The 12,836-nt window shown below is 42.9% G+C and overlaps 1 protein-coding gene across 1 annotated transcript in view; it reads right to left on the bottom strand.

Moving 5' to 3' along the window:
• The window catches only part of RYR3 (ryanodine receptor 3), a 546,057-nt gene that overhangs the window by 51,720 nt on the left and 481,501 nt on the right, over positions 1-12,836 (bottom strand). Inside the window, 6 exon segments of the mRNA XM_059705681.1 lie at positions 1,277-1,389; positions 1,854-1,985; positions 3,458-3,517; positions 3,789-3,959; positions 10,743-10,835; positions 10,939-11,026. Of these exon segments, the coding sequence (XP_059561664.1) occupies positions 1,277-1,389; positions 1,854-1,985; positions 3,458-3,517; positions 3,789-3,959; positions 10,743-10,835; positions 10,939-11,026 (657 nt within the window).

Here is a 12,836-nt window from a genome sequence, read left to right as displayed (position 1 = left end):
GCCTTCTGATGTTTCACCACTTCTTGAAAACAGACAAAACCCAATGCTTTTTGCTTTTTCTACTGGGCTATGAATTTCACTGTTGTTTTTTGGCCAGAACTTCAGCAGCCTTCATTCCCATGACAGCTTGACTTAATTTTCATGTTTTTATTAATGAATTCTATTTGATTCTGTGGTGCCTGATCCCCTTCCAAAGACAGTAGTCTGTTTTCTCGAGAGCCCTGGAGAAGCAGGTGTGTCTTAGAGGCCATGATTCTCCACCATCTTCAAAGACCCCAACTAGGGAAGCTCAATTGGCCAGTTGACTCAGGAGAGGGTTACAGGACACTGGACAAATGATGGCCAAGATGCACAATTTGATAAAAGTAAAATGTCAAACATAGAAATAGTACTTTATCTGATTTTCCAAAAAATAAAAAACCTACCTGGGATTCAGAATGTACTTGTCCATATCAATTTATTTTTCCCAACCAGGTGAGGATGTTCCTATTGATTTGAACACTGATAAAGCAGGGGCTGATACGCAATTATCAGCTTTGTTTATTGATCACAGACCTGACCTCACTAATTCTGAAATTAGTCTGAGGATGGAATGTGATCACATCACCAATGACAGTGAGTCCAAGGGGTCCGTGCTGGCCAAATCTGTACTGGTACTTAGCATGTCTGTTCACACACATTCCAGACAGGCCTTCACATATTTTAAAACTTAGAGTATGGACTGAACACCAGGATAAAGGCATCATGTCCAAGACTAGCCTCTTGGGACAGTGCTCTTTCTTCACCTTGAAGGCACATACACTGCAAAGGATTCTCAAGTTACATTTCTGCACCTGCTGAGGAAACACAGTGATTTTGGTGTCATCCAAGTGCCTGAGCAGAGAAATATTGCTTGATCTGTTGATGGAATTTAGAAGAAAGTAGTTGCGAAAACAGTTCCCTTACTCCAGGGTGTCTTTACATCCTCACAGAGAATCCCATGTAGGTAAAACTAGAAAGTTTCCATATGCTTACGTGGCTGACTTCATGGTGCAAAACAGTGAGCTGAGGAAGGCATGGGGTACTAGGGAATCTCATCTGGTCTCAGTTTTTATGTTTACCTTGATTGCCTTAGCAGGCCATTATATCACAAGAAGAATGTAATGGCTCCATGGGTGAAGGACTCCAATTTCTACTTTTTGGATCATGAGTGTCAGGGCCAGAAGAGAGCACAGCTATGGGAGGATACTTAATTCCCACCACTGGCTCACAATACAGAAGATGACAGAATACTTGCCTGGGCAGGTTGTAGAGAGGGGCCATCCTGAAACAGGCCACCACTGCCCGTTTCCGCTGCTTAGACAACAGCTTGTGCCAGACTGCCTTCTTGGACCTCAAAGGCTGCTCCACCTGAGGAGAAATCACATGGGCAGGTGAGCACAGGCAGACAGGGTGGCCAACGGTGGTCATCTCCAGCCCACACTTGTCAACCCTGCAAGAATTTTGATTTCTCAACTGTAGTCAGTAAGATGTACCCATTAGTAGATGATTCAATTTATTTCAAATTAAGTTTGCTTTTTCCTCCTAACTGTGGTTGGCTATTTATTGATTAACAGAAGCTTTACAAATGGGTAGGGGACTTCAACAGGTCATTTGAGCTAATGGCAAAAAATTTTAAAACACTGGAAGGGAAAAGAATTGAGGAGTCTGCTACCATGAAGTGCCAAGATGACATCTGGGTGTGAGCTGGGATGATCCTTGCTTCTTGTTTTCTGTCTTGCAAGAGCACTCTTAACTAAGAGGTGAGTGCAGACAGAAGCTTTGTATTCTCCGAGGTACTCTTGCTCCCTCAGTCCTCGGCAGATGCTCCCTACCTGCTCCAGGTGGAAGACAGCTGCTGAAATTCTCTGCACACGCTCCACGGTCTTTTCTGGATTGGAAGGTTCTTCACTCTTCAAAACATCCTTGTAGAGATTCAGTTGCCACTTTACCGCCGGGTCATCAGACTGAAAATTAAAGCTCATACATGAGATAAGGAATCTCTGATACCTCCTGTACTGAAATAGCCTTTCACGTCTAGCACAGCTCCATATTAATTAAGACAGTATTCTATTATTGCCCCTCTCTTATTTTCTCTGTTATCTTCTGTAAGACCAGAGATGCTGTGCAGGAACTTCTCATTCTAGCCCATATGTCCTTTAACTCTTCTATTCCTTTCTCTATATTGAATTCTAATTCCTTAAAGCAAACTTCCAATTCATAAATTCTTGTTCAGCTGTGTCTAGACTAATTTTTTACACATAAATTGGATTTTTAGTTTCAATGACTATTTTTGATTTTTGTAATCACTATGAGGTCTTTTTAAATAACATCTTCCTTCTTCTTTAACAAAAATTATGTCCAAGTCTTGATTTATGGATTCTATTGCCACTTTTATCTCTTTAAATATTGTAGCCACACTCAAACTCCTATCTGCAGTTCCTTAGGCTTCAATTTTTCTCTTTGTTGCATTTTCTGGCTAATAGCAGTGGGTTTCATTTCACACTTTGTATTTTTTAAATATGAACTTGTCTTCAGGAGGAGTTCTATTAATTGGCATCTCAGCCCATATCCTAGGGGGTGGAGTCTCTACAAGTGGTTTCATGGTTGTCTTTGCAGGATATTCTTGTATTTTACTAATTCAAGGCTAATTTTATGTAAGTTTCTTGCTCTAAAATTATGCACAATATGAGTAATTAAGTTCCACAGCTATCTTCCTTTAAGGTTATTAAAACTCCAGCCCCTAAAATACATATCTAGTACAGAGAACTCTACAAGTATTTCCAACTGCATCAACCTCTCCTCAATACTATGATTTAGTATGTCTTGTTTTTTTTCCTGGCACTTGGGATTTCTTTTTACTGCCTTTTTTTTTTGGGGGGGGGGCGGTAATATGTCCCCTCCCCCTATCATTCCTATATGTTTGGGATGAAAAGAAGAGGCTATTTGTGCCAGCCTAGTTCTCCATCTTAGGGAATAATGTATCTGAGGAAAGAGCTGTTCAGATTCGCAGGCCTGGGAAAATGTCAGCCTCTATGATAAAAAATTTATCTTGATTTTTCTGATTCTACCAACTCAGATGCAAAAAGAGTTTGTTTTCAAATCTCTAGAGCAGGAGGTGCCAAGATTCCCCCCAGGGGCCCTGCTTCACACTTTAGCAAGCAGGGCTGTCAGTAAAGTGAGGCCTGACCCAGCCGGGGCTGGGCTGGGTGTTCGTTCACACAGTGGGAGCGGGGGACATGCTTTACTGGATGCCTCTTTGCAACAGCAAAGGAAAGAACAAACATATAAAAATTAAGGGCAGAGAGCTAGTCCCACCAAGGTAACACAAGTACTCTGAGACCGTTTCTAGAAAAACGTGAGGAAATGAAGCGTGCAGATGGCACCCGGAAGCCAGAAGGAGGCCTGTGTGGGTCCTCATTGTCTTCCCGTGCATCACCTTTTCCTGCAAGTGCAAGTTATTCCGCAGGTGTTCCTTCACCTCTTCATCGGTGTCCCTCTGTGGAAAGAGGAGTTCCATTTCATCCCAGAGGTCTCTACGCAAATGAAAGGTAGGGTGCAGGACGTATAGACAGCCAAAGGCGAGTTCTGCTGGGATATTTATTATGAGAACGAAAGAAGAGAAGTGACAGGCTTGTTCCAAAGGGAACATGCTAACTCCCGAACCAGCGCCAACAATGAGGGCGTGCTGCCTCTGTGCCCCCAGGAGGACGGAGCGCCGGTCCCCACCACCTGTCTTACATGCTCGGCCACGGCAGACGGGCACTTACGCAGCTGTATCGTGATTTCGCGAGGGAGATCAGCTCCTGGTCGCCCGGGGTGCACATATTCAGACCAATAGGCAACATCTTCTTGAGCGCAGCCACGATGAGGGAGGTCTGGATGGAATACAAGTCTCCCCTCCGCTTCGTCTTCTTCCGCTCCTGGTCCTGCCCTCCAGACTAGGAGACGAGGGTGACATAACAGAGGGGCTCAGTGAGCCTGAGGGGAACTCCTCACCTCGGGGCAGCCTGCCTGCTTGTGGCCCCGTCAGTACAGGCAGGGCCTCAGTACAGAAGGACAGTAAAAGGAGTGTGTTCAACAGCCAACCAGGTGGCCGTAAAACCCCGAGCCCTCCTTGTGCGCATGCTCACAGGACCACAGGACCACACACACCACGGACACCGCGGCCTCTGCTCACTCACTTCTGGGCTGAATGAACAAATAAACTGGTATTTTTAAAAAATGATTTGAGAACTGGCCAAATGACTCTGCCTCACACTTTCTCACCCCTCACAGGGAGCGTTCATCCAAGGAAACAGTGAGTTTCAGAGAAGAGTCCAGTGCACTGGGCTGAGGCAACCCACCCAGGACCCTCAGCGTCTACAAAACAGGGTGGTGGCGTGGAGGCTGCTCAATCAGACAAGGCACGGCGGTGACCGCCTTTTTCATGATGTCAGGCGCTGCAAGAGCAAAGCTTCCCAGGCGGGACCTTACTGGCAGGACCCTGCCTCAGCTAACGGGCACCTGCTGAAAGTGTGTGTGTGTGTGTGTGTGTGTGTGTGTGTGTGTGTGTGTGTGTGTTTGGGGGTGGGGGTGGGGGGTGGGAGAATCGGAAGCAGAAAATGAAGTCAGGGACACTGAGGGAGAGCAAACTGGTGCTCACCAAAGCTTTGCTTCATGAGCCGCCCGCAGAGTAACTGCAGCAATGAGGGGGCGGCCCTGCAATGTGCACTGAGCCCCAGGGCCCTGGGAGCAGGGCAGAGACCAGGTGCCAACCCTAGAACTGGCGTCTAAGACCTGGGACCCTGGGCTGGAGCAGAGTTCATTTCATACAGGATTGCCTTTCCCAGAGAAGAGGGGGGTCAGCATGAACAGTGCCTTGGGAGGATCTCTTTAAGTTACTTTCCAAAGTGTGAAAGAGGTTCATAATTATGAATAGACACTCGTAAAATGATGCGATTTCTGTCACCCAGCTCGTGGCAGCTGCACCTTCAGGTGGTTATATCACAGAAACCGCTGCACAGCCCCTGGCCAGTGAGGGAATTCTACCGGCTGCAGGGCCACTGTGGGCCGGGTGCTCCAAAGCAGCAGGCCAGACCCGGACTGCAGTGGGAGGCGGCAGTGAGAAATATGAGTGGGAGCAAGAAATGAGGCCAAGCAGCAGAGGCTTCTTGTGTTCCAGAACATGGACAGAAAGCTGGCTCACACAGGACCACAGGAGTCCTCCCTATCACTTCCCGAGCGCTTGCAAGGTTCCGTCATGTTCTACCTCCGGTGCAGAATTCTAAAGGTTGCAGCTAAGGCTAAACTCATTTACAGTCTAAATTACCCTTTAAAATGCTTCGAATCATTCATAAAGGATACAACCCAGTTTTAAGTATATAAACTATGAGACACCCTGTACATCTTATAAATTTAAAAGATAACTCGCAGCATGCTGTTTACAATACAGTAAATGTGCAAAATGTAACGATGTGCATTTGATTCACAATTTAAATAGTTTATTGCTCACTCTCTATTTTATCTCACCAGTCCCAGCAGTTTATGATCAAATGCTGCTTATATGATGTGACTCCAATGTGCCTGCTACTGAAATAAGACATTTCTAATCCTCCCAACAACTCTAAGAGAAACAAGTTGGTTTTATTGATGAGAACATGATGCTGAGAAAGTGAAGTGATTTTTGCAAGGTCACAAAACAAGTAGCATCTGAGTCAATATGTAGACCCCAGCTATCTGTCCATGGCTCCCTTTCCCCTTTCTAACTAAGAGCTACCTGGGGCCCAGTTCCTGCACACACCCCCTCTCTCCACATTCCTGAGGGAGAGCGCTTGGGGACAATGACAGCAAATACACATTAATGAAGAGATAGAGAAATATTTCCAAGCAAGAACCTGTATGGGTCACTGGAAAATTGTCTTAAGGTTTATTACACCATATATACATTTTATGCAAAAATTCATGGTTATCTGCCGATTTCAAATCCTGGAGCTTAGTCCTTGGAAAACCCTCTTTGAATCATGGGAACCTTGCAACAAGAGGCAGGAATGTACAGTGTGAAGGGCTGGGACCACACAGTACGTGGGATTCTGACTCTGCAGGCCACAACATGGTAGCATCCCAGGTCTCAAGCCCTGTCAGTATCCCTATCCTTGTTAGCATGCTGGCCGCAGAGTGGCAGCTTAGGAAGGGAGCAGAACTAGCCAGGAGACCTGGGGTAGGTTAGGGCGAGGCTTGGCTGGCTTCCCTGGCTTCCCCATTCCAGGGTGGGTAGGCCTACATTCACTCTTTGACAGGCAGTTGTCTTCCCTGGAGCAGGCCTGGAGACCTCCAGGTGAGAACATCCATCGCGTACCACCCCCCGCTGGTGATCACAGGGCAGAGGGTGGCCAGAGCCTGAGACCTCTAATACTAGGACAGAAAAGACACATCATGCATTTGACCTGTACCTTTACTTGCATGGCCTGTGTGGAAAGACAAAAGAAAAGAAACAAGGAGAAGAGTCAGTCAGTAAAAGCAGGGGTCCAAGGCATAAGGTACCACATATTAGTCATAGCTTCTGAGCCCCAGTTCCTCAGCCAACACAACAGAAACTCAACCGCTCTGGGGTCCAGTTGAACATGGCATGTAGAGTGAATGGGAGATTAGGATGGAGGTTAATTTGGTCTGACTTATACCCAGACCAGGCAATGCACCCCTGGGGCCAAGATCATCTCAGAGACCAGCCTTCCAGAGTGTGTGACATTCACACCCAGGTCTCCAGATAAATGCTTTAGACCTAAAGTCTTTCCCGCTCCCCCTTACGTTCACCTGGGTGAGCTGCAGACAATCTGTCATGTAACCAATGACCCCATTTTGTTTTTCTTCCTTCCACCCACATTATCACCTCTAGCAGATCTGTGGTTACCAAAATATGTAAATGTCTAATTACTATGTTGTATACCTGAAACTAATATTATATGTCAACTATAATTTAAAAAATTAATTTAAAAAAAGAAGAAGAAAAAGAGAGGGGTCAGACCTGAGCTCAAGGGTGATGGGTGTGCTTCTGCTAGAAGGTTGCTCTTTAAAAAAGGACTCTAGGAGTATCGCAGGTGGTTCAGAATCACTCCACAGCCTGAAAGATGGAGCACCTCCCTTCTTGTGCTGTGACCTTTATATACCTTAGGTCAAAGCCTCCCACACCCTACAGTTTCTCATTTTATTCTTTTCTTCACATATTGCTAAGATTAGTTAACTCAATGCACGCTTGCTAATACTGGAAATAGGTTTTTAAAAAAAGTTGCCTAAAGCTTTTTATTTTCTAAACAAAAATTTATGAATTCCTATAACTTCAAATTTCCCCCAGTAGTTTAAGATGATTTTATGTGTGAACTTAAGGAAAAAAAAATCACAGACTTTTAAGGGATGAAGGAGCCGAAGAAAGAAAGGGGGTAGAGAGAGGGAGAAAGGAGAGGGAGAAAAGAGAGGGAGAGAGGGAGAGAAGGAGAGAGGGAGAAGGAGATAGAGAGCACTCCAGCTGCAGATGTACAAGAACAAAAGAAATAAAAATAAAAACAAAAAGTTGGGGGGCTGGAGGGAATGAGAGAGATAGAGAGATTGAGATTGAGAGAGAGAGAGAGAAGAATAGAGAAGAGAAGAAAAGAATGAATAATAGGGGATATTGGAGTAAGAAGAAACACACACAATTCTGAATACCCTTAAAAAACAGACATCTTCTAAACTATTCCCTGTCCTTTTACAGTACACTGAAACTACTTATGGGGTGCAGTGGCTTTAAACAATGAGTCACTCCAATATGTCCTGCATCACAATTCTTTCATTGTTTATAATCTTGGTCAAGGAACTGGCATTTCTTGGGCTAAATGTGTTCTAACTTACCATTGCCCTCCGAGGAAGCTGCTGCCATTTTTCCAGAAAACAAAACCAGTTTAAAAACAAAACAAAACAAAAAAACATGTGCTCAGCTTCGTTATGTTTAGCTTAACATACATTTGCAAACTGGTGTTATATTAACAAAATATACAATGAGCTCTCAAAAACAAATCTGCTTTAGCCTCCAGAGAACTCACACATCTTTGAACTGACCTCAGTTAACCACGTCTGAGAAGGGTGGCCCACTGTATATTTTTCTCTGCTTCCCTTCTATTCGCAATGACGAGTGCAGTGTGTGGACATGCAGCATTCCAGTACAATGGCTGCCATGTGCACTGTGGCCAATTCCACTTACACACCCGAATTCAATTACGAGTGGAGATAAAAGCAAGCACGGTTGACAAGTGACCACTCAGATCAGGTAGTGGGGAGAACCTCTCATCTCAGGGAGGCAAAGGCAATGAGAATTCAATTGACAATAAGAAAGAATATCCCCCTCTTTGGCTTCTCAATATGTAATTCTACATCCAAAAAACAGTAGTAATGACTATAAGTTGCTGTATTGGAGGCATGTATCTCTCTGAAATAGTGCCCTGCACGTATGTAATATTATTTTTTTCCTACAGATGCAATTTGGAATTGACTTTTAAACAAAACATCCTAGTAGAGCTGCAGGGAGTCAAATAAATTGGGGCCCAGAGGAGGTAAGTGGATGAGGCAAGGCCATACCCCCAGTCAACTGTTGGGCCAAAGGTCAGACTTAACTTACTTTTAGTTTCTAGTCCTATTTACTATCACATTTTGTGTCTCAACATATGTAAAAGGAACAATATTGATATTTGTTGCCCCGAGAAACATGGCAAATATTATTTAATATCTAGGGAGGGTCCTCATATCCTTTACACTATAACTTTGACTTCATCCCATGTGGCTCAGAAAAAACTGGCATACAATGTCAATGGGAATGAAGTGAAAGTGTTTGCTCCTATAGACTAACCCTATCAACAGGGGAGATGCAAAGATTCTGAATATGACCATCCTCTGACAAGACAAACATACCCTTTTCCTCATACAGTGATGTGAATGAACATGATTTCAGGTTAGTTTGTTAGTAGGTTAGTTATGAAATTTCAATTCTTTTCACCTTATCTCTTTCCAAGTGTAAACCCAAGGACCCCAAGTATCTACTCAGCACCAGAAGTTTGAGATGTCTTTGCCATTTCGGCTCCTCTGGGATCTGAATTCTTATATCAGAGCCATTTCCACTGCTTTGCTGTCATTACTGATGATGACAATGAATTCTAGCTGGTTCATTCCTGAGTCAATGGATATACTTCAAGTTGAAGGTAGCATGGAATCTGCCTGGGACTTATTTAGGTAGGCAGGGTAAAGGAGAGCTTGTGGTAGCTGTAAGAAGACCCTTCAGAGGGAACTTAAGATAAATGTCCAGGGATCAGAGTCTGAAATATCCTATATACCTGACAGGAGCAGCAGATGTGTTTGCTAAAAGTTGAATGCAAAATAAATTTTTGAAAATTAAATAAATAATATAAAGCTCAAAAGGATCCACCATAGGTAAAGTTCCTAAGATTCCTCTTGAATGTGAATATATACTCCTGATTGCTCCACTTTGCATGTACACAATTTTATTTATCAAACTTTATAGAAAAGTGTAGATCAGATTCAAAACTTCAAGAAGCATTTTTTGGATGCTGGAAGAAGTATCAGTGTCAACATAGCTAAATGATGGAAGGGCGGGTAGTTCAGAGTGCCTGAGTTGATCAGAGCTAGCCAGACATGGTGGAGATAGGAGTGCTGATTTTTGGTGTTCCACCAGCCCCTTGTCTGCAACTCCAACTACATAGATCTTCCATCTCAAAAGATTATTTGGAATAAGCCCTAAGAACTACACTACAAACCCATCTTTCCAGAACTGATTTTCACTTTTGAGGGGTCCCCATGCACACTCCACCTTCATAGTCCTCTAAGTCAGCACTGTACCAGCAACGAGAGAGACACACATCCCAGCTGTTACATGTCACTTATAATTGACATACATAGTCAATACTCATTGAGGCATGCTTCTCAAGGGAAGAGAGTCAAAGGTAAGCCATAACAGCTGGTAACAAAACATACCATTTGAGTAAGCCTGGCTTTTGTATGTACACCTGAAGGAACGTGTCTCAGAATTGTCTCCAATCAAAAAGCAAAGCCTCTGTGTATAGCTGACCTAGAAGGACCTGGAGGCCACTTTCCCTTCCCATATTTCTGCTACAGTCCTCCCTCTATGTAACTTTTTTTTTTTTGTCAGACAGATATCTGGTATGCCCTCTTTTAAACATTTCCTGCAGGAAGATGGACAAATGTCTTGGTTTCTGAATGCAACTCATGTGGAAAATAAACAAAAGGCATTAAGAGGTCAGCACAGTTGAAAGAAAGCAGCTACTGGATGTTCCAGATAGGAGGAAAACAAGTATACTGTAAGAATATGTACTAATGAAATCCTCAAAGCAAAGTAATTTTCTAATCAGAAGGTGACTCTAGGCATCTGTATTTTTGCAACATCACCACACAGGAAGTAGTTCTATTTTAAAACTAATGACAGCAGGTTTGTTTTAGAGGCCTCTCAAATGCCTTAGGCAAGCCTTGAAACATAAACTTTTGGACATATAAGCAGCTATTTATTCATAAAAATGTGACGACCATGCTTATTTGAGAGCAGTTTCTTCTGTTCATTCTCAAAGAAACAACAATGGACATTGTTGGTTTGACTTAAATGCTGTACGGAGTGGATTCTTTCATATATCAGAGATACATAGGTTAGGTGAAGGTTGAAAAGTCTTTGGAATTAATTTCTAAGAACTTACTTTTGACATCTTGCTTTTGCTGTCTCCAGTTAAAAATGCCAAATTATTAATTTCATTCTGAATCACAAAGTTTTGCTCTTCCCTCTTGAAGTTCTAAGTGGGGTTTGGGGGAATAAAAAAGCAAACATTACAAGACAGTTCCCTGAGGCCTGTACCTTTCACGCTGTCTCTAAGCCCAGGGCCCAGGAGTCCTTACGTGAGACTTGCACCACAGGATGAAGACCTCTGCCACCATGCGGAAGAGCTGGTCAGAATCAGCATCGGGGCTTTTGAGCCAGTTGGATCTGAGTTGAAAAGTAAAGGAATATGCATATGAAATTCAGTACTAATTAAAATAATCATACTCATTGGACATTGGATGCACACATTTATCCAGATAAAACTGTATTCCTATAAGAAGGCTATCAATATACCCCTCCCATGCTTAGATATAGACATGTATTGTAGATATTTTAGAGGACTTACAATCATTATTTCCATTGTTTCCAAAGGATTCAAGGATTATTTTAGCAAACAGATGTCAGAAATGAACATTTCAAAACTGTCAAAGATAGCTTTTTTTTCTTTAAACTGATGAAGTGATTAAGGTTACACTCTAAGTTTTGGGACAAATGCCCTTTAATACATAAGGCAGGCAAAACCGGGAAAGTCTTGGTCATTATGCCATCTAGTCTTGTCATTTACACTTATCATTGTCAAGCCTCTGAAATGTTGAGCATTTTACAAACAGTTCAGGCCTCATCCCTTTTCCTTACAAAGCCAGTTTTATGAATAACATTTGTAAGACAATATGTTTTTCACTGTTGACTGAAGTGCTTGGCAGAGACCAAATAGCTCCTATGCCCTCAGAAATGGTTTGGAAACTCCACATAAATGGACATTATCCATTTCTTTAAAACACACACACACACACACACACACACACACACACACACACACACACACACAAAACAGGCTTAACAAAACTCGCTTCATTTATTTAAAAAAACAAACACAGTAGCAGCAAGAAAGCTAAAATGCAGTAGAATTCAGTCAACTTCTAAAAGTCCTCTTTCCCCTAAGTATCTTACACATTTGAGTTAAATTATATTTTGAAAGGGCTGAGTGAGCTGGCATTTTCAAATATCTGTAGAGAGTGATATAGAAATTAAATTGTCTATCACCTTTCTTAAAGAAAACTTTGGCTTTCACGGATGGCCTGAAAAACGCAATGTCCCTTGGTGCATGCAGGGTAATCGCTATCAAAAGCCAGTTTCCTAAGTCCTGAGACATCAGAATGAATTGCCCTGAGCAGCCTTACATTCTTCACATTCACAGAGAGCACGCACCAGGCTAAGGAAGAAAGGTTAAGACTATGAGGCCAAGACCACTTTTGGGTCCCTCTCTCATCTCCTGAATTCCTTATTGCCTTGAGTTCCAGCCTCACAGATGTTCTTATCTAATCCTTCTTGTTTTCTTTTCCAATTATCCTCTTCTTTATGTGGCAGACACTATAGGTTATTTACTCAGTCTCTTCCCTTCATAGGAAAAAAACACCCCATTTTATTCAGGTTGGCACTGTGCCCTGCTGAAGGTCACATTACCCAGCTTTCCCTGAGGGATCACCATGTGACTAAGTTCTGATCATTGAGCTGGAAGTGGTAGTTGTTGGATGAGCCTTCTAGAAAAGCTTTCTAAAAAGGGATCAGATAGCTGAAGGTGACTTTTTGCCTTCCTGCTTCCTGTCTGGAATGATAATATGGTGGTCCTAATTGGCATTTTGCACTATAAAGTAACTTTGAAGATGGAAGCCAATGTTAAGGATAGAAAGACAAAGCACGGAGGGTCTCCAGTAAGCAGCACCGCACTAATCCTGGGTTGGGTACCTCTGCACTTCTTTTATATGTGAGAGTTAACTTCTACTTTGTTTAGGCCACTGTAATCATATATCCATTAGCAGAAGCCAAATGCAATCCAAACTTGAGGCTTGAGATCGATAATGCTTTTTGATTTCTTTCATATTGATTTTTCAGGAGCACTTTTTCATGGTCGAGTGTCAAGTTTGATCAAAACTGGCAGCTGTTCATTCTTTAGTGTTTTGGTTTAAACAAGCTT

Source organism: Myotis daubentonii, chromosome 1 (genome assembly GCF_963259705.1).
Source record: "Myotis daubentonii chromosome 1, mMyoDau2.1, whole genome shotgun sequence".
NCBI classification, from domain to species: Eukaryota; Metazoa; Chordata; class Mammalia; order Chiroptera; family Vespertilionidae; genus Myotis; species Myotis daubentonii.
The sequence above is the reverse complement of the archived record's forward strand: the minus strand, read 5'-3'. Positions and strand labels throughout refer to the sequence as shown.